This window comes from Pituophis catenifer, unplaced genomic scaffold (genome assembly GCF_029215685.1).
Source record: "Pituophis catenifer annectens isolate HBS135680 unplaced genomic scaffold, rPitCat1.0.hap2 SCAF_2, whole genome shotgun sequence".
Classification (NCBI taxonomy): Eukaryota; Metazoa; Chordata; class Lepidosauria; order Squamata; family Colubridae; genus Pituophis; species Pituophis catenifer.
The window spans coordinates 50285229-50300989 of record NW_027256882.1 but is presented as its reverse complement, the minus strand read 5'-3'; the positions used below and the strand labels follow the sequence as shown (position 1 = coordinate 50300989).

Genomic DNA, 15761 nt, shown 5'->3' with positions numbered 1-15761 from the left:
GGCCCGGCGAGTTTCAGGCCCCAACCGTCGCCGCCGCCGCCACCGACGACGACGACGACGACGACGCCACCACCTCCTCCCCCTCCATGGCTGCCGCTCACCCGGCTGCCGCTGCTGCATTGTGGGAAGCGGCCGTCTCAGTCGGACCCACCTCACTCGCAGCCGCCGCCGCCGCTGCCGCCGCCCAGACCGGCTTCTGCACCAGCAGCAGCAACCGCCGCCGCCGCCGCCGCTGCCATGGGAGCTGTAACCGACGGTGAGAGACGGAGCGACCCCGGGAGCCGGCCGCCACCTCCCTTGCCGCCTGCTTCCGCTCGCTTTTCCCGGACGGGCCCAGCTTGAGCCTCCCCGCCACCTTCCCCCCTCTTGGCCGGTAGGGCCTTTCCAACCCGGCTCAGCCGCTGCCTTAATCCTTCAGCCAAGTTGATGGCAATTGGAGGGGGGGGCGTAGATTCGCTTTTTCTATGCCCCCCCTCCCACCCCGAGATTTAGGACTCCCTTCCCCGCCGGCTGAGACTCCCGATTCCTCCTCCCGGGCTCATTGCTGCCTTTGACGGCGCCTCGCAGCTCTCCGTGGCGGATTTCCCACGATACTATTACCCCCCCCCCGAGCCGCAGAAGCGGCGGCCACGAGGTCTTTTTGGGTTTGGGGGTTTGCCTCGCGTGTTGTTGTTTTTGCAAAGACAGCCCGTGAAGCTTCGTTTGGGGCTCGGTGGCGGGTCCAGTTCATTAAAAGGAGAAACCAAAAGAAAGCGCATTTAGGTGAACTCAGGCTGGGGAGTATTGATGTGAGTGTGTGTGTGGGGTGTGGGTGTGTGTGGAAGGTTTGAAATATGAATTTAAGGTTTACTTCTCATGGTACGGCTAAGGTTGCAGGAATATTGTTTTCTGATTGCTTATTTGTACCCTATGACTATCATTAAGTGTTGTACCTTATGATTCTTGATGAATGTATCTTTTCTTTTATGTACACTGAGAGCATATGCACCAAAGACAAATTCCTTGTGTGTCCAATCACACTTGGCCAATAAAGAATTCTATTCTATTCTATTCTATTCTATTCTATTCTATTCTATTCTATTCTATTCTATAGGGACGACCTGTGGACGGTATTGCTATTATTATTAAAATGCATTTGGCCGTTGACCAGCGCCAGTGGATTCTGGGCGGCACACAAAACTAAAAAAAAAAGGCACAGAAGTAGCTAAAGAGCTAAAGCTGCAACTCGGACTGAGCTAACACAAATTTCACCAAAACAGAACAGGGGATTGAATAACAAACATCAAAAACAACAAGTATCCAAGTGAAAGGGGGGGGAAGGGGGGTAGAACTAACCCAGTGCTACTGTTTAGTGGTAATCCAGATTCTCCCCCCTTCGGTTCACATCTTTCTGTTCTTACACGTTTTTATATTATTCCTTTTTAATAATGACTTATGTTCTGCCATGAGGGTATGTGGCACCTTTGGTGTTAAAGAGGCAATGTTACAGTGTTCCCTGATTTCAGGTAAGTAATTTGCAACTTTAAAAATAGGGGTTAGAAAAACCCAAAGGGGAAAAGGAGGAAGAAAGAATGCGTGTATGATGTTTTTATATTCAACAAGTTGGGCTATAGTGGAGGTGATTCTAGATTAGGCTTCCATAAAGTGGTCATTATCATCCCCAAAGATTCAATGGGACTATCCAAAGAGTCAATTGTTATTATTATGGCTCCTTGGACAGTCATCCAGATGTTTAAACTGGATTTGGCATTTTTGTCTGCCTATCAAGCATCTTATTATTGTTATTGTTATTCATAGTACTATTAACCAAAGTTTTATATATGAAAACATTTTCATATAATAAACGAACAATCTGAAACTTCAGGAAAGAGTTAATGAACTGAAGAGTTTGGGAACCCCTGTTTTAGTTCTTGGCATCCAAAAAACTGGAGCATACACTGTCATGCCTTGAGCTTTTATTCTTTACAGCTTTCTTATAAATGGACATGAGACTTATTTATAGAGAATACTGGAATAGGGCAAAGGAATGTTATGTTTGCTAGGGCAAAGGAATGTTATGCCAATCCATAACTTGCACAAATTCTCAGAATTAGCAATTCAGATTGCCAGTTGTTATCTATAAAGACTTCATGGCATATATCTTAGGGGGCCTCTGTCTCCTATGGTTTCAGTTCAGAATCATTTCTGTGTCAGATGACCTCTATATCCCCCCCCCAAAAAAAAACTGTAGAAAATTTCCTGTCTATCACTTTTAGAGCTCTGCATATGATCAGAGACTTAATTTTTTTTACTGTTTTTTACCAATCATACAGACTCTACATATTAACAGTTGGTCTTTACATACTAAAGCTGCACAAAATATATGATTCTTCCTTATTCCTAGTCTTCCTCCCGTTTTCATGATCATTAATGCATTTTTTTTGCCCAAGAATATTAGTTGATAGCAAGACCTTGCCATGCCCTACATATTTCCAGGCCCGGTTGTATTTGCTTTAAAATTACCATGATTTTCTGCACATACTCTTTTTTTGCTCTTTCTTCTGATTGATGCTTTATTAACTTTTTGTTTTGTTCCTACGTTACAGCTCCAGTACTTTTATATAGCTTATTCTGTTTTCAGTTTTTGTTCTTCTATAGATATACCCCATGGATTTAAATATTAATTGATCTATTTTTCCTCCCAATACTGTGCTTGAAATTAATTTAATACATTTATAATTTTGATGAACTTTTTAAAATAAAATTGTAGTTAATTTTTAAATAATGTACTGTATTCTCCTTTTTCTATATTGAAGGCTACAATTCTGTGTCAGCTTTTCTGTTTGTAAACCCCATTGAACATACTATGACTTTTTTTGAATAGGATTGTAAGCCAGTTTGGCACTGGACTAGGAGTAGAGACTTTGGGCCAGTCACTTTCCCCCAGCCCTGAGAAGACAGCAGCAAACCACTTCCAAAAATGTCCAGAAAACTGCATGGACTTCTCCATGTAGTCACTAGGAGTCAATATTATTTTTAAAAATTAAAATAGAATGATGGTGTAAGTTCTCATAACTGATTATTCATATAATTAACAACTAATTAAATTGTTACAGAGAAATTCGAGTTCAGTTAACAGGATCACCATGGAGGTCTCTGTTTTACACATCATTATTATAAAATGAGTCAGGACCTTTTTGTTAGCTAACAATCCTCCATGACTTTTTTTTTTTTAGGGAAAAAATCATTTTTACTGACAGGCTTCTATGACAAGTGATAATTTGTCTCATTTTAGAAATATTATTGCTATTTTAGATGAAGTTATTCGTAAGCGACTTTTGATTGATGGAGATGGTGCAGGGGATGACAGACGAATTAATTTGCTGGTGAAGAGTTTCATCAAGTGGTGCCATTCTGGATCTCAAGAAGAAGGGTATTTTGCTGTCTTTTATTTGTAAATCAAATGTGGAAACAGTTCATTCAACAGCAGTTGTTATCTATAGCACATGTTCATTTTAATAGAAAATGGAATTTGTATCTAATGACCTGTATCTGAAATGGTTTAACATACATATGAGGGGGAATAAGTTATGATACAACATTTTATAACTTTTGAAGTATATCTTTGGCAATATGGTGACTGCTTTGGTAATTAAAATGAATGGGTTTTATAGCAAGTGCTGAATAGTATGATACAGGCTAGCTAATATGTCCTTGGAAAATGCATTGATTTGTATTTCTAAGAAAAACAACAACAAATCATCCTATAAAAGAAAAAGTAAATGAAAGCCATCAGACAAAAATAGTTTGACTTTAATAGGTAAATCATTGCTATTTATTTGTTATATAAGTGTATACTTCTGAATCTGTTTACTTTGGCTCTATTTATATCAGAACTAAAATACTTAATAGATATAGTTTGACCATTATAAATATCAGCTTTCCAGCTTTCAGTTAACACTTTTAATAACTTTCAGAAAGTCCCAGTTAAAACAGGTTTAAAATTATATATACGTATTGTATGTTTGAAAAAAAGTGATGTTATCTGCCATTGCCTGTGTCAGTGTTGAATATTAGCATTCACAAAGATAGATCTTCTCTATAATGATCTATCCTGAAAATGGTTCCTTAAATTTTCCCATGGTGCAGTCATTGCTTCTATAATTAAGGGCATCTACCTTGCTTCTAGTTGTCACCTTTTTTGCATTCTTTTTGATATTTCTCAATATTATACACTTCCCAAGAGACCTAGATCGTATGTATGTCCAAAATATGATCATTTGAGCCTGGTCATTTGTGCCTGAAATGAGAACTCTGGTTTGTTCTATGATACTTTTTGTTTTTATTTTTTTGGCTACGTATGGTATTTACAGAAGTCTATCCTATTGCCAACGTTCAAAAGCATCAATAATATGCCAATAGAAGAGAATAATTGTAGCTCAGGATTGAACTACAGAGTTCTTGTTGCTCTCTGAGCTTGGTTGTGTTCTTACAGACTTTTCATAACCAAACTAAGTAACATCATCAGTGCTCGTTTAGAGTGGAGCTTGCTCTCATTTTATATACTAGTGGGTTTCCATGTCAGTATTTGTGGGAGTGGTCTTGATTGGCTATAGTTTACTGTTAGCTTGTGTGCTTTCTATTACCTTGTTTGATTTGGTAGTTCCTAAGATCTACATACCATTCAAAAAAGACAGTCAAAAAAGCCAAAACACCTCCTTACCAACAATCAGTATCCAAATGAGCAGAGATTAACATTAAGATTAACATTAGATCAACAACCAAGAAGCAAACAATACCTCAATAACGGAAATACCATCAAAGACTGCACATTCTATTGAGTCTCCATTTTTGATACTGATACACAAACCTATTTCTTTCAGTCTGTTGGCCACAGGGTCATTCTTCAGATTTGCTGGCATAATTTGGTTAGAACCTTTAGAGAAAACAAAAATAAATCTACTTTATTTTAACTTGCTTCTAGTTGTACCAAGGATAGTGCCTTGGGGAATTGTTGATTAGCTACTAATACCATATGTTCCTTCTCTGATGTTTAGCTATACTCAGTATCAGCGCATGCTCAGCACTCTTTCACAATGTGAATTTTCAATGGGAAAAACTTTACTAGTATATGACATGAATCTCAGAGAAATGGAGAACTATGAAAAAATCTACAAAGATATAGGTAATCATATTTTTTTCTGGTTATTAGTGTCAAATGCAAACTTCTTTTAAAAAAAGGAATTACTCCAAATCAGGTATATGAAGGATTCTGAGGTTGAAATATTCTAACCCCTCTTCTGAAGGCTAGTTCAGGTTGAGATGCTTTTAGTTAGATATTGGAGCAGATGAGCAGAACCTCAAATATTTTGTGCCATTCTATTGGCAAGACTTATTGGTACCATAGAATGTTATAATTACCATAGGTGTAATTCTTCCTTACAATTGTTCTTGAAGATAAGATGGATTTATTTCTATCTTGTGAACTGAAAGCTAAATTTTAAGGCAATCTTTTTGCCTTTGTTTAGAATAGCATCCTAGAAGATTCACATGGAAATAATGTTCAGGTTGCTACAAAGAAAGTGTACACTTTTTAAAATTCAGTTCCTATCTAGTGGATTTTAATTTATCTGTCATTAGAGATGATAAAATGCCATATAGATCAGTTTTTACTAGCTTAGCTAGTAAATTAGCTGTGATAGTATCTGGTCATCATTAGCTATAATCAAGCAACTTTCCATTTAGTCTACTAACGTATTTTGTAAGAATTGCTTTTAAAAATATTCTGGAAATTTCAGATAATTGACTGAGTGATAAATCACAATGTCAGAATTCTGAGACCTTCACTGGGTTCCCACTCTTAGCTGAAAATGTTGACTTGATGTTAGAAGTGGCAGCTGCATTGATCTCATTTTTGTGGAAGCCGTATTTTTTTAGCACAAGTCTTTAGAGTTGTTCCATTTTAATTAATTTTGCTTTTGTTACCGTTCTATAGTTTTTAATACATTTTATTGGTTCATTGTAAGTAGTTTAATTTGTTTTCATAGTAAGCTATCTGAGATTGTGATTACAGACCAATAAACATTTATATTATGTCTAATAGAACCAGGTTCTTCTAATTGTCTCATATTTTTATAGAAATAACTAGTTTCAGCACACATAGACAAGCAGATAAACGTTCTGAGTACTTTAGCAGTAATTACAATATCAGAAAATGCAATATATTTTAATTTCTTGATCTATTTAAAGTTCTGGAGATGAAAATCAATTTGGGTAATGTTGCTACATACTGATCGGTGTAATTTTAACAGTTTAGTAATATTGTGAGATTTATACATTTATGTCGTTAATTTTATTTCTTTGGAAGAAAACAGCATAGCTGCAGCTCATGAAAAAATTGCTGAGTGCAAGAAGCAAATTCTTCAAGCGAAAAGGATACGAAAAAACCGCCAAGGTAAAGTTTACTTTGCAGTTGACAACTTTATTTATTTATTTATTAAATTTATATGCCCCTCCCCCCCCATCTCACTGTTGAACTCTGGGCAATTTACAAAATGATAAAAAGGTAAGATAGCAATAGCATTTAGGATTATATATCACCTCATAGCACTTTACAGCACTCTCTGGGCAGTTTTACAGTGTCGAAGCATTATTTGCATATTGCACCCAACAATCTGGGTCTTCAATTTACCGACCTCAAAATGATGGAAGGTTGAATCAACCTTGAGCCCCCATCAGGATTGAACTCTAGGCTGTGAGCAGAATTTGCCTGCAATACTGCACTTTAACCACTATGCCACCAGGGCTCTAATATAAAAACAATTAAAACTAACAAGAATTAAATAGAAACTAAAAATGAAGAGAACGGGTGGCACAGAGGGTGGGATCTGCTCTCTACCATATCACCCTGCACGCAGAACATGCCTATTGGGGCTCCAAGCTAGTGGGTGGAGCCAGGTTTTAAGGCCCTTCCAGAAGGCCAAGGGGGAGGGAGCAGATCTCACCTCTGGCTATCAAGTGTTCCAAAGGATGGAGGCCACAACAGAAATGTTTCTTTCTAGATTATGATGGATAGATAAGCTCATTTCGGACTTTAATTTTCAAGTGATTCTTAGCGTCCTCAAACAGATTAGTGACTTTGGAGCCTATGCATTTAGTTAGTTTCTGAATCTTTTGGAGAACCTATTCAGATATAAAGATCTCTAAAGAGTTCATTTTGTCAAAGACTACTGAAATCATCAATGCTTCTTTTTAGCAGATGGAATTCTATGTCCTCTTAAAAGAGATAGTGAGGCCTTTGCTTAAAAATTGTGGATCCCATATTAATAACTGTTAGATAGGGTTCATTGGACCGTATTTCACCGACCTGATAGAGAATGCAAGGAACTCTTAGATGAACTCTTAGAACACGAGGAACTCTCCAGGAACTCCTACAGGGGCTTTTTCAGAAGGTAACTGGATTTTCTTGTTTTTTACTTTTGAAGATGTTTCGTTTCTCATTCAAGAAGCTTCTTCAGCTCTGACAGGATAGTGGGGAATGGAAGTTATATATTCCTTGCAGACAGCTGGTAATCTTCAAAAGAAAAAACAAGAAAGTCCAGTTGCCTCCTGAAAAAATCTTTGGGACAACCATGACCTGGTTGACTGAGAACCTCTACAGTCTCCAGGAACTCTTTAATGAAATCTTGATTTTGTTTAGACATAGCAATGGCAAGGAAATTGTTTTGGTCTCCAAAAGAGGATAGATTATGTCCTTGTGGACATACTTTCATCTCTCAGTGGCTTTTGTACACAGTATCTTGTTAGAATGCTTGTGGGGAAGCAAACGGGAAGGGGTGGAGGTGCTCTTTTGATATTTTCATTACTATTTCTTCATGTACTATTTAGAAAATAGTACTTTGAAATATCTACTTGATTCCTTAGGAGCTATTTTACGGGTTCCACAGGATTTTAACTTGTCACCCACATTATTCAATGTTTATATGAAATCTTTCAGGAGGGTCATACAAGGGGGTTGGCTGTCACCTAAACTTTTGAATATCCCCAGTCTATAAGTGTTAGAATAGGGTGAAAGTGAATGTGGACAAGATTCAAGCAAGTAAGTGACAACATTAAAGAAAAATTCCTCTTCTGAGGAAATTCTTCTGAGGAATTTTCTTTTGAGGAATTTTTAAGACAGGAATTCCTTAAAAGAGAGTAAAAATTCCTCTTCTCTTTTAAGGATCTGGTTTATCTCTTGGAACTACTGCAATGCTCTCTATTTGGGGCTGCCCTTGAAGACCACTCGGAGGCTTCAGCGGTACAGAATGCGGCCGCGCGTGGGAGGGTCCCGATACTCCCATGTTACACCTCTCCTGCACGATTTGCATTGGTTGCCGATTGCCCTCCGGGTGAGATTCAAGGTGCTGGTGATTACCTATAAAGCCCTTCATGGCTTAGGCCCAGGATATCTGTCGGACCATCTGCAACCAGCAACAGCTCCCCATTGCCCGGTGCGTTCTCACAGGGAGGGCCTACTCAGGGTGCCGTTGGCTAGACAATGTCGGCTGGCGACTCCCAGAAGTAGAGCTTTCTCTGTATGGGCTCCCACCCTTTGGAATCAACTCCCCCTGGGGCTCCGGTTGGCCCCTGACCTTCGCACCTTCCGCCGCGAATTAAAAACATGGCTGTTCAAATTGCCCAGCCTGGACTGATGGGGTTTGGATTATTTTAATATGTTTAATATGTGTTTAATATGTATTTTAATATGTTTTATCTGGTTTGATTTTAATTGTTGTGAGCTGCCCTGAATCCTATGGAGATAAGGCGGCATACAAATCAAATAAATAATAATAATAACAATAATAATAATCTAGCATTGATGCTGCAGGGCCATGCAATAAGTAAAAAAGAAAGGGATTTTTTGCCAGTTTTTGCCAATTAAACCTTTTTGAGATTATTTATTCACTGTTATGTTGTTTTCCTTTTGTTTTATTATATTGTTTATAGTTTACCCAAAATAATAATAAAATTAGAACAAGAAAAAGAATGGATTTTCAAATTTGAGTTCTGCACACAAAATAAAATTTATTTAAATTATAAATGTCATACTTTGTGGTATTGGAACAATGTGGACTATATTTTATTCTTTTCAGAATATGATAACTTGGCTAAAATAATACAGCAACATCCAGATAGACATGAAACATTGAAGTAAGTATGAAATGAACTCAAGTACCAAATGCATTACAGAATACAGATATCAAATAATAATGGCAAAATAATTTACATGTCCCATCATCAATATTAATGTGAAAGATTTGAACATTTGTACATTATAATATAGTGGCAAAGATGTTGGGCTTAAATGGGAATACCCTAATTTAGGTCTCCACAAGAGAACTAATTTTTGGCCAATTATTCTCTATTAGCCCAACATCTTCCTACAAGTTCTGTAGGACCTGATTACACATAGTCCTCAATTTATGTCCACAATTGAGCCCAACATTTCTGTTGCTAAGTGACACATTTGTTGAGTGAGTTTTGCCCCATGTTATGACATTTCTTGCCACAATTGTTAAGTGAATCACTGCAGTTGCAAAATTAGTAACACAGTTGTTAAGTGACCCTGGCTTCCCCATTGACTTTGCTTGTCCAACAATCACAAAAGATGATCACATGACCCCAGGACCTTGCAACTGTCATAAATATGAGTCAGTTGCCAAGCCTTTGAATTTTGATCACGTGACCCTAGGGATGCTGCAGTGGTTGTAAGTGTGAAAAAGTTCATAAATCACTTTTTTCAGTGCCATAACTTCGAACGGTCACTATACCAACAGTTGTAAGTCAAGGACTCCCTGTATAGGGGCTGGTAGTATGCCAATTAATAGTACGTACTCCTGTTTTTGAAAACATAACAGAAACTGAAGTATGGATTAGTCTTGAAAAATGGGCTTTTCGTTGAGCTGATTTCCAGGCACAATTTGAAAGTGCTACTTTAATTTTCTGATCTCTCAATGAACATTTCAACTAAATTGCTTTTGCAGAATCCTGAATTACAACAATGGCTTCTTTTGCCATTAAAGGTGAGATGAGGCATCCTCAGCTGAGTAATCTGCCATTGGAATGTTTTTTTCCCCCAAGAAGAAAATTAGACAGGTTGCTTTCTCTCCAATGCCTTTTTATTGGTGCAGACATTTTCATACTTGGTTTATGGTATTTTACTGCGGTTCTATCTGATTCAGATTTTGTTGATTGGTTTAAATCAGAATTTCATTATTATTTGCAAATGAGCTACTTAGGGGATTTTGAACAGTTAAAGCATTCAATATAAATGATTAAAATAAAATGAGTGAAGGTATTATGTGTTAAGTGACAATGTACTTATTATGTTCTCAGGCAGTTGGAAGCTCTGGGGAAAGAACTGCAGCATCTGTCTCATATCAAAGAAAGTGTTGAGGACAAAGTAAGTTTATCTCACAAGCTTATTGATTCAGAATAGAGGGTCTTCTGTAAAAGCCCATATTCTCCAGTATATTTCCTTTCTGTTCTTCAGCTGGAGTTGAGACGGAAGCAATTTCACGTTCTTCTGAGCACCATCCATGAGCTTCAGCAAACACTGGAAAGTAAGTAATTCTACTGCTGTACATAAGAACATCTTCATTTTCCTCAGCTTCTCTCCCTTTTATATATCTGCTTGACCTTCCAAATTTTCATTGACTCAAAGGTTTTCAGAACACCTTAATTATATTAAATGTCGAGTTCTGAATTCTACCCTCAACTTATACTGCCTCATTCTTTACAGATAGTCTTTAAAAAAGGGCTGTAATTGAGTTCTGCATTTACGATTGTAGGTCACGATGGTGGTAAAACCATGTGATCAGACCTAATTTTATGATCTTTTTTGTAGTGGTCATTAGGTAAATGTCCAGTTACTTCCCATTTCTGGCAAAAAAACCACTGGACAGTGAACAATATGAACAATGGATTTGCTCAATGATCACAGCAACTGCTAAACAATTGGGACACTTATTTATTTAAAAAAATGTTTATTTTGGATATATTTCAGATGATGAGAAGCTTTCAGAAGCTGAAGAATCATCAGATGCTCCAATGGAAGCAGAAGATAAACAATAGATGTGTATTGCTGAGAAATCTGGTAATTTGTTTTCCTGAAGATGATTAATAACTAGGGTTTTGAATTCATTTTGTATATTATTTCTTTGACCAAAGTAACTATATTATGTTTCTACCTGAATCCATGCTTACATACAATAAATTCTTGAAATTACACAATAAAGTAATTTAGTCTTGGGTTAATGTTCGGGAATTAAGCTACCTTTTATATTGATTATATGGTAGGGCAGTGTTTCCCAAAGTGTGGTACGCGTACCCCCAGGGGTACGGGAAGAGTTTGGAGGGGGTACGCGTTGCACCGGAGTTTGGTGGGGATCACGTGGGAATATCCACTGCACCGTGCTTAGCTGCGCCCACAGAACAAGGAAAGAAATAGGCGCGTATCGCAGTTTTTACACGGGAACTGGGGCCATCGTACATCGTATCACAACTCATTATGGCGGGAACTTCTGCGCATCCTTCGCACAGCTCGGGTTCGGCCATTTTTAAACTGCGGGAACATTAACAGTTGACGTTGAGCCGCGGAGCTGTTTAAATGCCGGAGAATTGCAGTGTTATGTAACGGTTAGATAGTCTTGTGAGGCGTGACACGGCATGAATATACTGCACTTTGTTACAGAGACAACTTACTTCTTTAATAGTTAGTTCCGGGCACCTGTTACCGTGCTTTAGTAAGTTCCACTGATTTTGATTATTTATTATAATTATTGATTATTATAAGATATCCGTTCAACATTAACACAACATCCATGCCAGAAGGTTTGTCGCATGCGGAAGAAGAGCAATTGTTGGAGTTAGCTTCGGACGGATTCTTGAGAAATAAACATAAGGAGTGTACTTTAACATCATTCTGGTTACAAATGCAACATGTGTATCCGGTTTTAACAGAAAAAGTCCTGAAATACATCTTGCCTTTTCCAACTTCATATTTATGTGAAGTTGCTTTTTCTGCATTTGTAGACATTAAGTCGAAAAAAAGGAACAGACTATTGGACGTGGAACCGCATCTCAGATTAAAATTAACAACCAGGGAACCAAATTATGATGATCTGTCATCTCAACATAAATAATTTCATCCTTCTCATTGAATCAAATAAATGTTCTTTATAATATAACTTTCGTTTATTTTGTGTATGTACCAAAAAAAAAGAAAAAATAAATATATTTTGATTTTTATTAAAGCATATGTTTTTTATGAGGGCTTCTCAGCGTTACGAAAATTATAGAAGGGGTACACATATGTCAAAAGTTTGGGAAACACTGCATTAAAGTGAGTCCCAACTCTGCTGATTTATTGGCATCATGAAAAGCATAGCTGGTTTGTTGATTTTGTGTTGTTTTTCATTCCAAAGGGAAATTGCTGTTTCATTTGCCAAACTAATACGGTAGGTGTTATGAAATGGTGAGAAAGAGAGCTATTCACTGAGTTTGTCTTGTAGAACAAAATGCTTTGGCCTGCTTTACCAGCTCATGAGCATGTTACACTGAAGCAAGTTCCACCCAATTGTATTGGACTCACTTCAAAGGAATGCATTTAGCACCTGGATAACAAGCAGTGCAGGGTTAATTGATAAGGGGATGAAAGAGTTGCATGGAATTACAATAGAAAGACAAAGGTTGGTGTTGCATCTTGTAATTAAATAATACATTGTCTTGATTGCCTACATTTTAAGCATCACTACACTTATATCTGATGGCATGCTTTTTCTTTTTGAGCAAGGAAAAGTCTTTTTTTTTCATCTGCTAATTTAAGGAATAAAATCTCAAATCAGCAGCTATCATAATAGATTGGATTATCTTAATATGCCCAACCAATTCCTCCCCAAAATACAATAGTAGTTTAGGGTAATTTGTGAACATAGTATCTGTTCAGGCTCTGAAGTTTCCCCGTCTTGTAATTGGGGAAACCTTTTCATATAGTTTCACATAATCTATTGTGTGGATTGAACTCTATGCTGTAACCTTTTTCTGCTAAGGGCTGCATTTTTTCGAAGATAAGTCCATCAGAGATAGTAGGTGAAGAGGACAAGGTTTACAATATTGTAGGGTTGTATAACTCTTCTCCTTCTGCAATTTGATCTCTGTCTGACCCTTCCTTTCTTCCGTTGGTTGTTATCTCTCATCTAGCAATGATGAAATGAGAACCACATACTAAGCCAAGAAGTGAATTCAGTTATCAGATTCCAGATAATAAAGTCCTAGTATATAGGTTTTTCCCCCATCCTCACTCATCACCACATACATTTATTTACTGAAGAAGTCAAAACTGCATTTAAAGTTGTAAAGGTCAACTCAGTTGTAAAACTGGATGAAATAGAGAAACAGCAAATAATTATAAGTAAAAATTTGCAAGTTCTTCTATGCATATTAGTTACAGGGGAAGGCTTAAAAATACAACTGTAAAGATAATATATCTGGGGACAAACAGTTGCAGACCTCCAACGCAATCATGTCTAAATAGATTTTATTATACTCTGATCAAGAAACAGTAATGGGATTTTAAATTTTCAAAATACCTCATACTAGTACTTGAATGGAATACATCTGGTTGCCAATTCGGCACATTCCGCTTAATGTCATCCGTCCCACTCAATTAGGAAAAAAAGATCCCTGGACCATTATTTTGACCAAGAATATACTTTACCGAAGCAAAAGTGATTACAGAAGTAGCAAAGCGGAATCTGCCAAATTGGTATGCAAACAATACAGTTCATTTTCTTTTTTTCCTAGGATTTCCCCCTGTTATCAGTCTTTGACCAATTAAACAGTTTCAAGTTGTTTGGGCCCTCTGTGCATGCCTACTTCGTCTCCATATTCTTTTAGATGAGCTTGGGCTGGTTTGGCACATCTCCCTCGTTGGGCCGGCACTGCTTGGTTCCCAGAACCCCCCCCTTTGCCCTTCCGCATTCTCCTCCCACCACCCCCCTTGCAAAAATGTCAGGCGGCAGGATGCGAAGTGATGCTAGCAGGATGGCGGCCATGATAATATCATTATTATACACTACCTTATAACTTTAATAAACAAAAATATATTTTTCATAAATTGTGAACATTCCTTCTATATTAAATGTACAAGCAAATAAAAGATAACAAAAATTAGTTTGAGTATAGACCAGCAGAGGGCTATCACAACCAAACTTTCAACCATTCAATGGCTGCAGTATTCAAAATTAGAAGATCTCATATAGAATTTCTGATTATAATGTCACAAAAATTAAGGTTCAGCTTTAATTTTAAGACCTGCCACAACTGCAAACGCCTTTTCTTTATTACTTTTCTCTGCTCCTGGTCAAGTTCCTCTATAAAAGAGTATATGACAAGCTCTAAGATGTTTCTGTTGTGATAACTGTTACGGTTTTCTAATTGGGAAAACAGCTAAATTGTCAAGTAGATCAGGGATCCACAACACCTGGCTGCGGAAGGAGTAATGAGTGGCCGCACAGCTGCACTTGCGCATGAAGCAGGTGGGCAAGTGTGCACGCAGCTTCATTTGTGCAAGCAGTGGGTGCACATGCCTGCCGCTTGTGTGAATGGAGCTGTGAGCGCACACTCGCCCACTGCTCAGGTGGAATCATTCTCCCTCCCACCTACCCTGCCGGTCCAGAAAGCCGGAAAGGTTGGAGACTGCCAAATTGGGTAAAGCATTCTAGAAAAAAAAAATCTGCAGCCATATGATCATAAATTGCTGTTCTCTGTATTTTCTAAAATACTATTGCAATACCTTTTTTTAAAAAAGTATAGCAATCAGTATAACAACAAAACTCACAAAAGAATATATAATTGATTGTGGTAGTCAACTCTTAGCGACCACATAGATAGATTTTTTCCCAGAATAATCTCTCCCCAACCTGGTCCCTCAGATCTTCCAACAGTGCATTCACTGCTGCTGCCGTTGAATGCATTCACCTTGCTGATGGTTATATCTTTTTACCTTTTTCTTTCTACCTTTTCCAGCATGAGGATCCAGATTGTTGGAGGCAATATGCTGACTCTGTAAACTGCTTAGAGAGGGCTATAAAGAACTGTGAAGCGGTATATAAGTCTTACATGCTATTGCTGTTATGGACTTCCCAAAAAAGCTGAGATTTCATATAATTGTCCCCAAAATTTGAGCCTGGTCATTTGGGCTTCAAATGAAAACTTTACATTTATTTATTCTGCAATCTATCTATTTTCCTAGCTGTCCATGCTATGCACAGGAGTCTTCTCCAACACGTTGAAAGCATGAAATGTTCTTTCGATCCTGCTTCTCAAAGTCCAACTTTGATTTCTGTAGAATATCACATGGAAAACCATTACCTGCATAATTCTGAAATTGTGAAACTAGATGACCCGAGGGCTTTGATGTAGCCATGTCATAAACACCATTAATATTCCAAAAGATACTCAGCATTTCTTTAGTCTGATGTTGAGTGCCATCTGATTTGAGAAACGTATCATGTGGCACTAATATCACCTGTCATTTTATATTGCCTATCTATATGGTGTGGTTGTTGTTGTTGTTGTTAAATACAAGAGTGATTTTCCATTACTTTCTCCTGTGCAGTATGAATTGTTGCCTTTGCCGTTGTCACTAAAGTGATCAGCCACTTCTAAGATCTTCCTATATTGTTGCTGCCTAATATTAGTACCCGTTTCCTTTAGTTAGGCAGCTGGGAAGAACTTTA

General features: G+C 37.7%; 1 protein-coding gene across 6 annotated transcripts; it reads left to right on the top strand.

Annotated features, from left to right (window-relative positions):
* The first annotated feature begins 13 nt into the window (after window positions 1–13).
* THOC7 (THO complex subunit 7) lies at window positions 14–15089 on the top strand. 6 transcript variants are annotated; one of them, XR_011599981.1, is made up of 10 exons: window positions 1362–1505; window positions 3295–3412; window positions 5037–5164; window positions 6347–6433; window positions 9114–9171; window positions 10357–10423; window positions 10514–10583; window positions 11027–11116; window positions 12447–12479; window positions 15049–15089. XR_011599981.1 is itself a non-coding variant. In XM_070936842.1 (9 exons), exons 1-8 carry the CDS (start codon window positions 1445–1447, stop codon window positions 11092–11094), a joined length of 657 nt encoding a protein of 218 aa, XP_070792943.1. In that variant the 5' UTR covers window positions 1362–1444; the 3' UTR covers window positions 11095–11116; window positions 12055–12178. The 6 variants fall into 6 exon arrangements, 5 of the variants coding, with proteins under 5 accessions (XP_070792946.1, XP_070792948.1, XP_070792943.1 ...); XM_070936842.1 differs by lacking the exons at window positions 12447–12479; window positions 15049–15089 and adding an exon at window positions 12055–12178; XM_070936843.1 differs by lacking the exons at window positions 12447–12479; window positions 15049–15089 and adding an exon at window positions 11816–12025.
* The last annotated feature ends 672 nt before the right edge of the window (window positions 15090–15761 follow it).

Bases quoted from the DNA above. Each gene is read 5' to 3' on its own strand.
- THOC7 (XM_070936842.1), top strand. From the start codon at position 1,445: ATGAGGGTATGTGGCACCTTTGGTGTTAAAGAGGCAATGTTACAGTGT. The intron at 1,506-3,294 runs GTAAGTAATTTG...TTGCTATTTTAG, and splicing joins ACAGTGTTCCCTGATTTCAG to ATGAAGTTATTCGTAAGCGA. The intron at 3,413-5,036 runs GTATTTTGCTGT...TCTGATGTTTAG, and splicing joins TCTGGATCTCAAGAAGAAGG to CTATACTCAGTATCAGCGCA.